The sequence below is a fragment of the Leptodactylus fuscus genome, chromosome 6 (genome assembly GCF_031893055.1).
Source record: "Leptodactylus fuscus isolate aLepFus1 chromosome 6, aLepFus1.hap2, whole genome shotgun sequence".
Lineage (NCBI taxonomy): Eukaryota > Metazoa > Chordata > Amphibia > Anura > Leptodactylidae > Leptodactylus > Leptodactylus fuscus.
The window spans coordinates 68,873,478-68,890,990 of record NC_134270.1 but is presented as its reverse complement, the minus strand read 5'-3'; the positions used below and the strand labels follow the sequence as shown (position 1 = coordinate 68,890,990).

The 17,513-nt window shown below is 42.0% G+C and overlaps 1 protein-coding gene across 2 annotated transcripts in view; it reads right to left on the bottom strand.

Moving 5' to 3' along the window:
* Positions 1–17,513, bottom strand: part of EPS8L1 (EPS8 signaling adaptor L1) — an 84,775-nt gene that overhangs the window by 942 nt on the left and 66,320 nt on the right. For both annotated transcript variants that reach the window (XM_075280105.1, XM_075280106.1), the window contains 14 exons: positions 17,226–17,445; positions 16,095–16,203; positions 15,938–15,987; positions 14,435–14,561; positions 13,408–13,496; positions 13,243–13,317; positions 11,179–11,327; positions 10,479–10,611; positions 9,329–9,378; positions 7,892–7,988; positions 7,235–7,381; positions 4,877–4,988; positions 4,214–4,394; positions 33–165 (listed from right to left, as the gene is read on the bottom strand). In XM_075280105.1, the coding sequence (XP_075136206.1) occupies positions 33–165; positions 4,214–4,394; positions 4,877–4,988; positions 7,235–7,381; positions 7,892–7,988; positions 9,329–9,378; positions 10,479–10,611; positions 11,179–11,327; positions 13,243–13,317; positions 13,408–13,496; positions 14,435–14,561; positions 15,938–15,987; positions 16,095–16,203; positions 17,226–17,445 (1,672 nt within the window). The remainder of the gene's footprint in view (positions 1–32; positions 166–4,213; positions 4,395–4,876; positions 4,989–7,234; positions 7,382–7,891; positions 7,989–9,328; positions 9,379–10,478; positions 10,612–11,178; positions 11,328–13,242; positions 13,318–13,407; positions 13,497–14,434; positions 14,562–15,937; positions 15,988–16,094; positions 16,204–17,225; positions 17,446–17,513) is intronic.

The following is a 17,513-nucleotide window of genomic DNA, read 5'->3' as shown; positions in this document are numbered from 1 at the left end:
ACACTATAAGGAATACGTCTGCGATGTTATACCTCTAGAAGAGCCTTCTGCACCATGACCTGGCTGTAAACTCTTGCACCTTCCTCAGGGCTCACAGATTTTAATTCTTCTTTTCTGAGAGAAAACAACTGAGCTCCATTTAACACACCAAGGGATTTTACTGTCCTAAAATGGCAAAAAAAAAAGATTATTAATATGAATAATATTATCATTTAACCTCTGCATTACACGGTCACCTATTGATTTCAATGGGTGCCATGTCATACTACATTTCAATGTTATCACCCCCTCAATAGGTAAGCTATAGCTGCATGTGTTCTGAATAGTGAGAGGCAAGTGAATTGTTGCCATACATCTCTAGTTGCAGATAAGTATCCTAATAAAAAAGGATTGGGCGTGAGAGAGTCATACACATCAGCAGGTCCTGCACAAATTGGTGGGTTTGGTCCCAAGATCGAAGATCAAAACGTATCATGTATAATAAAAAGTATAAAATCTTGTTGATGTGATGTCTGTTTTTGTAATACACTGAATTCAGCCCATATTCACATGATGTACAGTTTATGACACATCTTAAAAAACACGCTGTCATTTTATAATGACTGCACAATGGACTCCAGTTTAGGCTGCTAGGCCATTAAAAATATAATAGTCTTCAACCAGACATAGCTGATCCTTGGGTTCAGCAGCAACCTAAGTTTATGTTCTACACATTGTATGCAAATATATAAACCCAAACCTAACACTGAGATTTGATGGAGCACTCCAATAAATGTTTAAAGGGATTCTAGTAGAGATGAGCGAACAGTGTTCTATCGAACACATGTTCGATCGGATATCAGGGTGTTCGCCATGTTCGAATCGAATCGAACACCGCGTGGTAAAGTGCGCCAAAATTCGATTCCCCTCCCACCTTCCCTGGCGCCTTTTTTGCACCAATAACAGCGCAGGGGAGGTGGGACAGGAACTACGACACCGGGGGCATTGAAAAAAATTGGAAAAAGTCATTGGCTGCCGAAATCAGGTGACCTCCATTTTAGACGAATAGTGGATTTCAAATCCGGGTCATATGAGAATGTGAACTTTGTGACTAAGAGACAGGGATAGCTGTACAGGCAGGGATAGCTAGGGATAACCTTTATTTAGGGGGGAATGTTATTAAAAATAACTTTTTGGGGCTCTATCGGGTGTGTAATTGTGATTTTTGTGAGATAAACTTTTTCCCATAGGGATGCATTGGCCAGCGCTGATTGGCCGAATTCCGTACTCTGGCCAATCAGCGCTGGCCAATGCATTCTATTAGCTTGATGAAGCAGAGTGTGCACAAGGGTTCAAGCGCACCCTCGGCTCTGATGTAGCAGAGCCGAGGCTGCACAAGGGTTCAAGCGCACCCTCGGCTCTGATGTAGGAGAGCCGAGGGTGCACTTGAACCCTTGTGCACCCTCAGCTCTGCTACATCAGAGCCGAGGGTGCGCTTGAACCCTTGTGCACACTCTGCTTCATCAAGCTAATAGAATGCATTGGCCAGCGCTGATTGGCCAATGTATTCTATTAGCCTGATGAAGTAGAGCTGAATGTGTGTGCTAAGCACACTCATTCAGCACTGCTTCATCACGCCAATACAATGCATTAGCCAGTGCTGATTGGCCAGAGTACGGAATTCGGCCAATCAGCGCTGGCCAATGCATTCTATTAGCCCGATGAAGTAGAGCTGAATGTGTGTGCTAAGCACACACATTCAGCACTGCTTCATCACGCCAATACAATGCATTAGCCAGTGCTGATTGGCCAGAGTACGGAACTCGACCAATCAGCGCTGGCTCTGCTGGAGGAGGCGGAGTCTAAGATCGCTCCACACCAGTCTCCATTCAGGTCCGACCTTAGACTCCGCCTCCTCCGGCAGAGCCAGCGCTGATTGGCCGAAGGCTGGCCAATGCATTCCTATGCGAATGCAGAGACTTAGCAGTGCTGAGTCAGTTTTGCTCAACTACACATCTGATGCACACTCGGCACTGCTACATCAGATGTAGCAATCTGATGTAGCAGAGCCGAGGGTGCACTAGAACCCCTGTGCAAACTCAGTTCACGCTAATAGAATGCATTGGCCAGCGCTGATTGGCCAATGCATTCTATTAGCCCGATGAAGTAGAGCTGAATGTGTGTGCTAAGCACACACATTCAGCACTGCTTCATCACGCCAATACAATGCATTAGCCAGTGCTGATTGGCCAGAGTACGGAATTCGGCCAATCAGCGCTGGCCAATGCATTCTATTAGCCCGATGAAGTAGAGCTGAATGTGTGTGCTAAGCACACACATTCAGCACTGCTTCATCACGCCAATACAATGCATTAGCCAGTGCTGATTGGCCAGAGTACGGAATTCGGCCAATCAGCGCTGGCTCTGCTGGAGGAGGCGGAGTCTAAGATCGCTCCACACCAGTCTCCATTCAGGTCCGACCTTAGACTCCGCCTCCTCCAGCAGAGCCAGCGCTGATTGGCCGAATTCCGTACTCTGGCCAATCAGCACTGGCTAATGCATTGTATTGGCGTGATGAAGCAGTGCTGAATGTGTGTGCTTAGCACACACATTCAGCTCTACTTCATCGGGCTAATAGAATGCATTGGCCAGCGCTGATTGGCCGAATTCCGTACTCTGGCCAATCAGCACTGGCTAATGCATTGTATTGGCGTGATGAAGCAGTGCTGAATGTGTGTGCTTAGCACACACATTCAGCTCTACTTCATCGGGCTAATAGAATGCATTGGCCAGCGCTGATTGGCCAGAGTACGGAATTCGGCCAATCAGCGCTGGCTCTGCTGGAGGAGGCGGAGTCTAAGGTCGGACCTGAATGGAGACTGGTGTGGAGCGATCTTAGACTCCGCCTCCTCCAGCAGAGCCAGCGCTGATTGGTCGAGTTCCGTACTCTGGCCAATCAGCACTGGCCAATGCATTTCTATGGGGAAAAGTTAGCTTGCGAAAATCGCAAACTGACAGGGATTTCCATGAAATAAAGTGACTTTTATGCCCCCAGACATGCTTCCCCTGCTGTCCCAGTGTCATTCCAGGGTGTTGGTATCATTTCCTGGGGTGTCATAGTGGACTTGGTGACCCTCCAGACACGAATTTGGGTTTCCCCCTTAACGAGTTTATGTTCCCCATAGACTATAATGGGGTTCGAAACCCATTCGAACACTCGAACAGTGAGCGGCTGTTCGAATCGAATTTCGAACCTCGAACATTTTAGTGTTCGCTCATCTCTAGATTCTACCATTGAAATGAATTTTTTTGGCGATCACACGTCGGAATTTTTTCCGGTATGCAAATTAGTTCTCTTGCAGTGATGGGGGCGGGCCCCCGCACTGAAAATGCGATGGTGGCGTGCCCACTGCTGCTCGAGAACATGCTCCACCGACGCCTCTATCTTAGGCTGGATCCTCCCCTTCTTCCCTCGTCTTCCTTCTGCATCATGTCCGACGCCTGCACAGTTGGCTCTGCCAGTGAGACACCAATGGAGCCGAGTGCGCATGCCAGCCGGCGGCCATTTTTGGGAGGCTGCTGCTGTATTGAACTACAAGAGCAAGAGCGGCCTCCCAAAAATTGCCGCCGGCCGGCATGCTCTACTAGTGTCTCACTGGCAAAGCCAACTGCGCAGGTGTCAGTGGTGACGCAGAAGGAAGATGACAAAAGAAGGGGAGGATCCAGCGGAAGATAGAGTCATCGCTGGAGCGTGTTCTCAAGCAGCAGTGGGGACGCCCCCATCGCATTTTCAGCGCTGGGGCCCACCCCCATCGCTGCGAGAGATTTCTGCGGTATTTCTAAGGAACGGTGCAGTGGAGACCACATCTAAAGGTAAGAGACGAATAGCCTTTCTAAAGGATATTCCGACGTGTAATCGACAAAAAAATTCATTTCAATGGTAGAATCCCTTTAAAAGGCCCTGAAAATTTTTGCCTGGTGGGGCCCTATCTTCATACAGCCTTGGGCTCATGGTAGTCTCAATGTCCTATTAGACAAGCAATATTAACATTCATTCTGCTCTTCCTGATTACATTGGACAATACTGAGGGGATGCATGGAGAACGATCTCTAGAGAGGACTCCAGTGAGTTATTATAGTAGGGCCTGAAGAAGATAATTCAATAAGTGGCAACTTATGGGACAAACTAAACATGACTAACAAATTGGATGATGGAAAGAGGGTGAAGACTCACAGGGTATTAAAGCCTTTGGCCTGGAGCCAAGCGGCAACCTCGGATGGGTTGGATTCCTCATCAAGTGGAATGGAGGTATCTGATGACTTCTGGATATGTAGGCTCTTCTGTTGGTTTGTTCGACCATTTGCAAGTCTGAGCAGCAATTCTTCATTCATACTGTTTATTCTGTCATATTTTTCTAAGGAAAAAAAATTCATTTCATTGAAATCCTTGAACATGAGTGGTTGTGTTAAATTTACAATATCACCCACACTAACCAGCTCTAGTACTGGCCATGACAGTCAAGTAATAAGTAGTAGTAGTCTACCAAATATAATTAACCATTTCACTGGACACTGTCCAGAACATCCTATGCTATCTGACACTGGGTTCACATAAGCGCTTGTTTTACTTTTGAGGATTCCGTTCGCCCCTTTTGGGGGTAAACCAAGCACAAACCACACCAAACTCATTATAGTCTATGGGGTCTGCAGGTTTCCTAAAGTAACCACTTTTTTATGTAAATTAGGTTTCTGTTGGAAAGGGTCCCCAAGTGGACCCCGGAACAGAACCCAAAGGCAAATGTGAACCTAGCCTGACTCCACATCTCCTCAGCATGTCATAGACTGTCTAATTTGTAGAAGTCTAGAAACTCTATATAACATCTTGGTCCAATCCTACCTTGCTGGACAGTAGTCTGTGGTGGATGTTGACTATCTACTGTATCCCATTGTCCGGGGTTGATTAGATTTGATTTTGCTGGCTTTTTGGGTGGTGTTGGTGGTTGTGACTTCTGGAAGAAAAAGAGTGGTTAGTTAAAGGGTTTATCCACTTTCTAATATTGATGGCCTATCCTTCAATATTAGATCTGCAAGGGTCCGACACCTGCACCTGGACAGTGCAGCTGACTGTGGTGATAATGACATGACTTGTACAAAGAAATTGCCTATTATAAGGTTTCGTAGCCAGAGTAAAAACTTTTAGATTTTAGGAGTTTTTAAATACAGTATAAATATTGACATGCAAAATAAAAAAAACATTGCCAAAAAATATTTTACAAATAGGTAATTTTCTGGTAATACATTCAGTTTAAGAGGTGAAACCTGTTTTTCTTGTATTGTAAGGACTTCTTAAGGTGAGTTACCGTACATAAACATATTTTTGTGCCATTTATTTTGCCCTACCCATTTCTTCACAAATGTACCCTTATTCCTCTTTCATAATACTGTTTACGCTAGGTTCACACCTGCATTCTCCTGTCCGTTCTGAGCTTTCCGTCTTCTGCATGCCAGAAATTGGAAAGCTCAGACCGGGTCCGGCCGTGAGCGGCGGTGAGTGTTTTAGGCTCTCTGCAGTGAAACCGGATTTTTTTATCCGGACACAGAGTACTGCATGTCCGACTCTGTGTCCGGATTATAAAACCCGGTTTCGCGGCGGAGAGCATAAAACGCTCACCGCCGCTCACGGCTGGACATCTCTCTCACCCATTCAAATGAATGGGTGAGAGAGAGTCCTGCAGGTTTCCGTCTCCTGCCTCTGTTTTAGGCAGGAAACGGAAACCTGAACTACGGAGACCCGAACGCTGATGTGAACGAGCCCTAACTTAAGATATTGTTTTACTAACTTGGTATATGCATGGAAATATATGTGCAATCTACAATAACAACATCCTGTATCACTGATATTGATGTATTGCTATCTATATAAGAGTATGTTCAAATGGAGGAATTTGGAGCTGATTCTGAAGAGGATCTTTTCTCAAAATCAGCTTTCTAGAGGACGCAGCAGCGTTAGCTGTTTTTTTTTTTTTTTTTCAGGATACTAAAAAAATAAGTGTCCTGCTCGATCTTATTGCAGATTCCGCAGCTGATTCGCCAACAGAATCCTTTGCTCATTAGATCATTTGTGTCTGAGGCCTGGTTCACATCTGCGTCGGTAATTTGTTCGGGGACCCCCTGAACGTACTACTGAATGCATCGGCAAGCAGTGTGCAGTGAAAGAACACGGACCCCATAGACTATAATATAATTGCTTTCCGCAAGGTATCCACACGAGACATGCGGAGAGGAAAGTAGATCGTGAACTACTTTTCTGTCTGCATGTTCTGTGCGGAGACCGTGTTGAAAGCGCACGGACTCCATTATAGTCTATGGGTCCATATGCTTTCACTGCACACCGCTTGCCAATGTGTTCAGTAGTCTGTTCGGGGGCGTGGGGGGAGGGTCCCCATGCGGACTCCCTCGAATGGATTACCGACACAGATGTGAACCAGGTCTGAGTAAAATCCACAAGTTAACCCACAGAAGATCTGATTTGGCTTTAAGCCACAGGATGTACAGGGTCAAAATCTGGAGAGGAATTTGGGGTGAAAGACTTTCCACCATGTGAACAAGGCCTAATCGCCTAATCTTTATTAAATCCAGTTCTGGTTGCTTGTATTTCAGTTTGATCTTATTGACACATTGTAATATTATGTAACTGTTCTGTATACAAATGTTAAAAAAAGGGATTTAAAATCCTACAGAATTTGGGCTTCCAGGCTGCTTAAGTCTAGAATCCTTTGAATGGCGGAGGTATAGCGGCTGCCTTCTGTCTCTCCCAATCCCTGCCAATTGGTGGACTGGCCAAACAATATAGGGGAGGTGCAGGGAGGCTTACTTATTTTGGTTTCTGCCCAGCACCCTGGAAAGAACTGCGCCCCCTTTTATGTTGATCATTTGTTTCGATAGTTTTTATCTTTTGTCTATTACAGTAAAATAATTGCTGTTTCATTGATCAGGTTGCACAGCTCCATTTGGCAGAACCTTGTTACCTTTCCAAGGCTGGAAAAAGAAGCTGTTATGTCGCCTGGTGAAACAATGGCGATCATAGCATTGGCATTCAGTGGGTTAATGCAATAATGAACAAGATTCCTCTTATATTTAGTTAATAAAGCTATGGACAACCTCCAATTTATCCATATATAATTGTGTATTTCTTTGTTGGGTAAAAGGAAATGTAGCAAACTGCTGATTTTAAGTGCCGCCACTTTGACCGTACCTTTATGGGGCTCCCAGGTGGGACTCCATTTTGTTTTGCTTTGTTAAGTTCGTCTGCTGTAGCAGGAGCAAGTATATTGTAAGGGACATAACCGATCTGTCCAAAGCGATTCTGCACCTTCCACCACTTCTTGGAATCATCCAAAACCTAAAAGTAGTGAAAAACAGGTATAAGACATAAGACAGAAAATGCTTTGATATTCATAGTGAATGAACATTTAATGAATGTCTTCCATACATTTGATACTAACCCATTTTTTTTACATGTATGTATATATCTAAGGATATAGTTTGTAATTCATCATTTCACAATTTTAACATAAAGAGATTAAACAAAAAAAGAAATAGTTTTGTATGGTGAACATTTGACCATGTTAGTTCCCCTCTTGTAACCCATTACGTCTGAGAAACCTATACATTTAGAAGTCTATTCTTCACTCCACATTTCTCTCCGCTGATTCCAGTATAAAATCGGTGAAACTTAAGTGGACGCGAAGGACGGGACGGAAACCTGAACGCTAGTGTGAACCTAGCATAAGTGATGACTGTAACTACCAATCTTGGGCCGAGAGAAACATCATGGCTTGAAAAGAATACATCCTGAGAATGTACACCTAGTAGAATGCTAAGGGACTGAGACAGCTGATATAAGACATACCTCCAATATTTCTCCATGTAACACTGACAATTCATTGCTGTTTCTGGCAACAAAATCATATGTGCAGCTCACGCATTTGTTGTCTGTCTCACGGTGGCTGTAAAATACAATGGTATACATCTTTTATGTAACATGTGCCACTGCTACTTTCTGCACTATACAATCATTGGGTAATGCGTATGTCTGAATGAGTACCTAACAAGTTCGTCCTTAGCGGAGGTAAAATTAAAGGTCTGCAGAAATATTAGATTTGCAGAAATACATGGGATCCCTGCAGATCAGCTACTCTGGGACATCAGACTACCAGTAAGATTTACATACTGGTCACCCTGTTCACTAGCCATATAAACTGTAGTGGTGTCTTCCCTACAGACTTCAATTAGGCAGCACTATAGTAACCTAAAGAGGATGTTTCATGTCCTCTGCCAGCACTAGAAAGCTGACAGTGCGCTAAATTCAGCTTTGCCTGTCTGCGCCCTGGTGCTGGAGATATCGGTATCATAGCTAGGCTGTGAGGAAGAAGGCTATAGAAGAGTTCTGTGAGGAGGGGGTGCCTCACACCCCAGTGATGACACTTAGCTATAAGGCCTTCTGAGAGTGGAAGGATATCTGTTATGAAACTAGGGGCACCAATAACTCTGGCACTGTGGACTATACCGGCAAAGTTGTTAGCTTTCTAGCGATACATAATACTACTGGTGTAAAATGACAGGAAAGGTCCTCTTTAGGCTGTCCTGGTGCAGCTGATTTGCAGGGGTCCCAGCTGTTGAACACCTACAGATCTAATATTGATGGCCTATTACTTAAAACAGTATAACCCCTTTACGTCAATTCCCCACATTGTGGAAAAGTTTGTTGTTTGTTGCAGATTTTGCTAGAAGGTAGTAATATAAGAACTTCCTATATATTTATCATTCCTTTTGTAGCCACTACTGAGTTTAGCTCAAAAAACACAGCAAAATCTGCAACAAAAAAGCAGAGTTTTGGTATTGTGGGGCCTCAGCCTTCAAGTTTTCTGTACAGCTCTATAGAACATGATGGCGATATGCAACAGGCTTATAATTAAATAACAGACATGTTTAGTTTACTAAATGATTTTTTGCTGAAGTAAAATCTGTACATGATTCTAAGACCACACGTACCAGGACTACTAAGGGATGTCCCTTGCAGCAGACCCACCCACAACATACCCTGTGCTAGAATTGAGAGCGCTACCAAATTAGTTACATGTCCCCAAGGGGCAAAATTTTTTTTAGCTGCAAGATCACTTCCTCAAAGTTAGTGAAGAATAGAAGAATTTTGATGTACAGGAATCAGACAATGGGCACCACACTGCAGGATAGTAAATACATCAATTGTACATATGATACCTCCTTGCATTACATTTTGTAGCCTATCGCTATAGGGTCCTTTAGCTGTTATTGGGATAGTACGTACCCATTCAGCGCTGGAGGAGGTGGCGGCTGATGAACTTGAGGAGTCGATTGCTACAAGGAAAATAAAACAAAATAAAATGAAGAGCTGAACAAAGTATATAAAATTGTCAATGGACAAAAATGTCTATAAAATGAAAATACCTTTTATATATTACTATTACAATTGCTCAGTTTAAAGATGTTTAACGCTACTCAAGTGTAGACTGGGTTCATATATGTGGTGTTCAGTCCATTCTTCTGTTTCATCGTATGAAGAGAAGAACAGACTAAACAGTAAGGGATTTGACTAATGGTGGACAACAAGGAATCTCGAGGACTCCATTGAATATAATGGGGTCTGTTGGGAAGCTATTATTTTTGCTTTTATTTTGCCTGCACGCAGGATATGAAAGGCCTGATAGACAAGAGCACAGATGTGAATACAAAGCTGAAGATAGATACAAATGTCTCCATTATAGACTGGAGCTAGGTACATCAGCAGCAACAACAACCTCTTATAAAGTGAGGTACTGTCTGACATAGTCATAAATGCACAGATAATAGACGTAATAATGTTAACAAGGGTGAACGTATCTGTTTTTGTTATTTCAAGAAAGAGAAATAGACAGTTCATAAGTCAATGGGGCCGAGCCCGCTTTTACAGTATCTGTTACGCAATCGATACGGCACTATGTTCTTCCACTGGCTGTAAACATGAACATAATTTCCTACCAGAAGTTATAACTGCATTGAAAAATGAAGAAACTCAGCCACTATATTCCTTTGTGGGCAAATGATGTGCTTGGATGTAGAGACCCTTATATTCTACATTACATATAAAACTGTATGCAAGAATATTGACCAAAGAAATTATTACTTTGAAGCGACAGAAATCTTTGTTCACATCCTGCATGTCCGACTTTGTGTCCGGTTAAAAAAAACGGTTTCCCTGCAGACAGGCAGACGACGCACACAGGCGGTCACAATTGCAAACCCATTCAAGTGAATGGGTTTAAAAACTGGCCACCGGGTTTCCATCCCCTGCGTGTGTGCTATTCGAAATGGCCGTTTCGAATAGTACTCGCTCATCTCTAAAATTTAACAAGGATAGAGAACTGGTCCTATATTTTTTCACTGTATGTATTTATCACTGCCACATGCAGAGTCCTCACCTGTGACCTTAATTCTTCATGGCGATGCTGAAGCTCAACTGGATCTTCCCAAAGTTTTCCATCAGAGCTGGGTATCCATCCGCTGTTAAAGGTGGGAGTGTACGGCTCGCTATAGTCCCGCGGGAATTCCAGTCTTTATGGAGAAAGGATATTCAGCATAATTTATAATAGTAGTGACAGCTCAACAATATTGTGTACCCTTAGGAAAGAAAAAACTACATTTTGCTGAGATTGGCTACATGGCAAATGGACTATAGTAACAAGATGTGATAATAAGGGTAAAGATATCGCAAGACACATATCCAGGTGTTGCGGTGGTCTGTTGTAGTTGAGGGGTGGGTATTAGATTGTGTATGCACTTTAGGCTGGGAATGCGACTGCTACTGCAATGCTTTGCCATTTACTTTGCACTGTTAGGTAACAAGGTTAATTCACTGTAAGGGCTATAAACCTGTGGAATAGCCTACCCCAGGAACTGGTCACAGCGATCAAAGGTGACAGCTTCATAAACAATTTAGTTATCATTTTACAGCATAATAGCATTGATGCTTATAGACATGTATAGAATGGTTATTGCTTTCATTCGTCCATTCAGTCATATTCTTTCCCATCATTTGGTTGAACTTGATGAACATACATCTTTTTTTCAACTTTAATGGCTATATATTGCAGGATGTGCAACTGTCCAACCTATTCTTACCTTGGTTTGGTCCAGTTTGGCCCCAAAGAATTCCATAATTCTACTTCTTTGTCATCTAAGCACTCGCTCAACAGAGCAACAGCTTCCTTGGTTAGCATTGGACTTTTGATATCAGCAGCCATTTCCGGACCTCCAGAACTATCCACCAGCTGTCCACCGAAAAAAAAAAAAGTTTAGATTTTCATCTCATTCAACAGGGAACACTTTATAGCGCAAAGACCACTAAACTTTTGCAACAACTTCTATAGGCCAAGTTATGTTTGTCTGTATATTTCTTTATTAGTCACTTTGGAGCCCATGAGCAGGTATATATCCCCTCAGATATACATCCTTGTTAGGGTATGTTCACATGGAGTTTTTTGCAGGCAGATTTGACGCGGAATCTGTCTCAAAATCTGCCTGCAGAAAGGTCTCCCAGTCATTTCAGTGGGAGTCCCAAGCTGTTTTTTAAGCTAGCTGGGAAATAGAAGTGACATGCCCTATCTTCCCACAGATTCCGCGGTTGAGTCAGCTGTGGCGTCTGTGGCTTGAGACACACTCCTGCTTAGGCCCATTCATTCGGGCCTAATCAGGAGTGGGATGCCACGACAGAATGCCCATGCACTGTGGCTACCCACGCGGAGAAGTCACCTGGCAGAAAAGGTTTCCGCCATGTGAACATAAACTTAGAAAGATACAGGATTTCACTAAGATGACTATCAGGCATTAACAAGTTTCATCATTTTATAATGACTTGTTTGTGTCTTCTTTGGCCTTTCTTTTTATGAATACAGCATGATAACAGAAATGGATGGACATGTTTTAACATTACTGACTGCTACTAGATTAGTACATTATCATCTTGCAAAACTCCTATGGCCAAATTAGTACTGGGGTCATACTGAGTGGAAACCAAATGATCCAGGGGTGTAGCTGTACAGGGAGGTACAAGTCACTAAGAGGTTATGGACTGAGTAGGCCTCAAAGGTTCTTCATGAAAATATATGCCACATAAAAAAATGACACTATTCTTAGTGGAACATGGTAGGTAGGGGCCACATTACTGACTGCATTGGGGTCCAGGACCTTCTACACCTCTGTATTACACATTGGGTATGTTTTCTTCTCAATGAATGCTGGTCTTCCAGTGTTAAAGAGGGCCTTTCATGTTCTCTAACATTGAAAATGTTATATACAGCTGGAAAGCTGACTTCAGGGAACTGTTAGCTTTGCCCTAGTTAGGGCTTGTTCACATCTGCGCCCGGGGTCTCCGCTTTCAGATTTCCGTTTCCGGCCCAAAACTGGAGGCCCGAAACCCATTCAAATGAATGGGTTTGAAAAATGTCCGGCTGTGAGCGCCAATGAGGGTTTTGTACTCTCCGCGGCGAAACCGTTTTTTTTTTTAACTGGACACAAAGTCATACATGCAGGACTATGTGTCCGGTTTAAAAAAACGGTTTCGCCGTGGAAAGCACAAAAAGCTCAACGGCACTCACGGCCGGACAAGGTCTGACAGGTTTCCATCTTCTGCATGCAGAATACGGAAACCTCTGAACGGAGACCGGACGCTGGTGTGAACCCAGGGTTAAAGAGATATCAGTACTGTTAGTTTTGGCACCAACCTCACTGCACTGTCAGAAGGGCCAGCTTCACAGCTCAATGCCATCCAGAACAAGTCTATAGAAGTGTACCATCAGAGGAGCGTTTCTCACCGCCTAGTGATGGTGCTGAGCTGTGAAGCATCCTCTCTGACAGAGCAGTGATATTGGTTTTGAAACTAACAGCATCAATATCTCTGCAACAGAAGCAGGTATCGGCAAAGCTGACAGTTCACTGAATTGAGCTTGTCATGACTTTCAGCTTTGAATATTAGTGGAAGAGATGTGAGCTTGGGCCTGAATGGTGGGAAATGCGAGTCCTTCTACTAATACAATTTTATTATGAATCACATTTGCCCAAAGTCACCATACAGATCTAAACAAAAGATCCAATAAAACAGTAAAGAAACACATTACACATTTTATAGAAATTTTATTCTAATGTACACTTTTTGAATAAAGGAGAAAAATGAACAAATAAACTTACAGTTTTAAGTGGCCCAAATAAGAAGTGAACAAGTTCAACGGAACTGGGATTCATAATGTTATTTCTAAGCCGTGCCTATGTAGACAGACAGGAGAAACAAATTATAGAATTATAGAAAGACTCTTTTTAGTACTGTATGGTTCACTTTATGTGTTTAGTACATACCAGAAGACAGAAGCAGTACTTGAATTTCCTCCCTGCTTCTTCATATTCTTCTAATTTAGGGGGTTTTGCTCGGAGAGTCAGCAATCCCTCTGTATAAATATAAATGTGATGCAGGAACATTACAAGAATATCATACATGCTTATGACATGAACATTCAGTGGACATGTAAAGCTTATTTTTATATTGAACTTCCTTTTTTTAAAGAGACTGTCCCCAGTGAGCAATCTCCTTTGTTGTTACTCTGCACTCGCAAACTGATGAGGGTGCTGAAATGAAGACCCTCTCTAAAAATGGGTTTTCTAAACCAGATAACCACTTTAAGGCTAAGGCCCCACATTGTATAAATGCAGCTTTTTTTGTTGCAGATTTTGTTGCGTTTTTTTTTTGGCCAAAGCCAGGAGTGGATTGAGCTAAAGGTAGAACTATAAGGACTTCCTATGTATTTCCCATTCCTTTTGTACACATTCTTGGCTTTGGCTCAAAAAACTGCAACAAAATCTGAAACACTAAGGCTGGGGCCCAATGAGACATAAATGCCGCGAAAAAAGCTGCGTTTCTGTAACATAGGGCCATAGTTAGGCAATGTTTTAAAAGTAAAGGATTAGGATATCACAGCAGAACTAGACTCCTTTGACTGATCCCCTGGCTTATCTTTTTCTAAAAGAGTCCAGCTCTGTGCTTAGTACTAAGATCCCTTTTTGAAGTGTAAGGGGGCATTCACACTGAGTTTCTGTGCGCTGATTCTGACGTGGAATTCACGTCAGCATTCCCGCATAACCTATTGAAATCAATGGGAAAAAAAGCCTCCCATTGATTTCAATTAGTTCCGTTTTCTGCGAGTCTTCTGGGAGGCATTGTTTTCCACGCAGATTCCGCGTCAGAATCCACACCAAAATACTCCGTGTGAATGCCTCCTAAGACTTGGGTTCCCCTCAACATCACAGCAATGCAACTTAAATTAATTTTAACAATAGTTTTTCTAGTAACCACACATGACGCAACATTTTGTTCAGTGTTCAGTGATACCTCCAGCTTCTGGCTTCTTGTTCCTTCTTGACTTTTTTCTTTGATTTAGGACTTTAAATGCTTCTGCTGACTTCTGAAGATTTCCCATAAAATATTCAATGTCATCAAAGCAGTGATTCAGTAGATCCTGTGCAACAAACAGAACAAAAAGTCAGAACAAAGCATAATAATATACAAATAATGAAGCCAGTCATTGAGATGCTGTTTTACCAAAAAGGGAGTATGTTGTATAAAGACAACACAGGGTCAATACAAATGTAAAAAAACAATTCTACAAACTGCAAAATGCATTATGTGACCCAAACGAGGACAATGACTCTGTAAATCAATTAGTTTGCATATCTTATATCTGCACCGGACTTCCACTTCCATCATACTGTTTACACTGAGGCCTGTGGGGGTCCATAGCATTAACTCCCAGGGGGTTTCCTAAATTTAATATCTAAATTTAATATTTATGAAATGTAAATCAGACATTGTTTGAGAATGTTTGGCCACAGTCTGGATTCTTACTCGAGAGGCAGCTTGTAGATATAAAAATTTGTCCATGAAAAAGTAGGAACTTTGGAATCTGTTCATTGGAAACACTCAAGGTTTCCATAATTCACTCATTTCAAAAGTGAGAAATCAAATGTGCATCCCCCACCCCAATGAAAATGGTCACCAATAAGCAGTAGTTATGAAGAATGAAGTCCCAGCTGCTAACACCAGGGGAAAATTGGAGAAACACCCTCACAGACATTTACATCATCATGCTGCAGAAGTAAAGACGCGCCTATTGTTTTTAACCTATGCATCATCAGTAACCATATGGTCAGATAGACAAGAATTGTGGTGTGAGGAAGGGAGTACCATATGTGGCATAAATAAGATTTTTCTAAAAATTCACTGCAGATGAAGAACTCCAGTTTTCATAAATTGGTCACAACCCACAACAGACGTGACAATAGTAAAATATAATGGCTTAAGTGGATCAATTGTATAGACTTCATAAAAGGATTACATTTGTTACCAAGAAAGCAACAGTAAAAACTTTCATAGAAGATCTAGTGTTTATAACCCAGCCACAGAAAGATCCGGTTTAAGACAGTACACTCCAGACCAGGCCAGGGAGTGGCTTGTATCTCAATTTCTTGGCATCTTTCTTTAAAGTGAAGACAAAATCAAGGACATTGTGTATTAAATAGTATTAGTGCTACTATTACTATAAAATACTGGTATAACACAAAGAGATAAGGTAGTAAGATAAAGGAGGCACTTATATCCAGGAGAAATATCATATTGGAACATTAAAGGAACACTGGGGGTAACTGGCTATTATCTAAAAAAATAACAATGTTGGAGACTTGTTGTACTTTATTCAGCGAAACCTGCGGCTGTATATGTGTATGTGAAGACTGTGACTACTTTATAGCACCACAGTTGCAAAAATGGCTGCTATAACTTGTCTGTGTATTGTCTATTGTTAATTGAAAAACTTTTACACTTTTGTATAAAACTCACCACTTCTCGCCCAGCTCTGATGGACATTGGGTCTTGGATTTCCCCATCAACTAAGAGAAGAAAACATTCATTAGAACAATTACTTTAGTACACAGGACTAACAATAATAATATTTGCACGTAAATATATTTGTTTTAATGTCCTTTTAATGTCTTACCAAATGTCTGTCCACCTGAGCTACTTCTTTGTTGCATTTGTGGACTTCTAGAGTTCTGTGGGCTATGTGGGTTCTTCTCGTTTCGTACCACTTGAGTATAGATTGGATCCTAGGCACACATTATATAGAAAGTCACTATGTGTAATACAAAAGAATGCATGAAAAATTGATTCAGCTGTAATTTTATTGACAGGTCCATTTGCTATGGAGTTGTACCTCCTTTGAATACAACAAGAGCGGACGGAATGATCACCTATTGTCATGTGCATATACAGTTCAATGATAAATACTTTGTCTATTGGCAGGTGGGTTTTTCAGATCTGGTCACTGCATTGGCTTTGCTAGTGAATTAACTCACTTGTTTCGTTTGCTTTGATGGCCAGTTCAGTGTGACTAGGCTGCACAGACTGTACTTTGACTCTGAATTTGCAATAATAAAATGTGGTAGGTCCATTGTGAAGTACTGTCCTTAAAGGGATTGTCTGGTAAAAAAATATCTTAAATAATGAACAGCAGGGTATAAGAAAATAAATACTTCCACTGAGCTCTTGCTAGTCGTACACCAATACCACTCTCTGCTTGTTAGTCGAAACGCAGGAAATGTTACTCAGCTAAGCACTGCCTAGTACAACTTACTACCGCCATCAGATTGGTTGTGAGAGCATCTCCTGCCATTTCCAGTGGAGAGCAGCAGGGACAGGCAGCATCAGAATAGGATCAGCAGGGATCAGAGGAGGAGAGTCGCACTGTGTTTTATTTCCTTATTGTAATTGAAGAGAGTTTTTCCCTGCACAACACCTTTCGGCTATATAATAAAAAGTTATATATAATAGGTTTCATTTCCTCACCAGCTCTGCTGACCAGCTCGGAGTCCAAACTATCCAGGTGACAGAAGATTGACTAGACTAGATACCATTGTATGAGCTGTGACTACTGATAGATATGTACAATTTGAAGACTACAGTAAATGGTAATAGAATGGTTACAATCACTGGCAGCCAGCAGATATCTTAATATGATGATAACTTGAAAACATTGCTATTAAAATAAAACTGGAAACCATTTTACTGAAAACCTATATACAATATCAAAATCTAGCTCAACATATGTGGTCAATATAAAGCCAAATACCAGTGAGGAAGTGCTTGACTGCTGCATCTGTGGAACGGGATTGATAATGACTTGGGGGTTCAGGGATGTGTTTGAAGATTTTGTAAATCTCCGCTGTGATTCTCGCTCTAGGATTTCTGCCGGGGAGATGCTACGAGTCTGGGGCTGTTTCCATTGCCTCTGAGGCATGAAGAAACTGGGAATACTTGTGCCTTGCTGATTTATCTTCTCTTGGGTGTTCCTGAAACATGGAAGTATATAAGAAGTTAAAGATTTAATATCCAACAATTCAATGACAACAAAAGATAA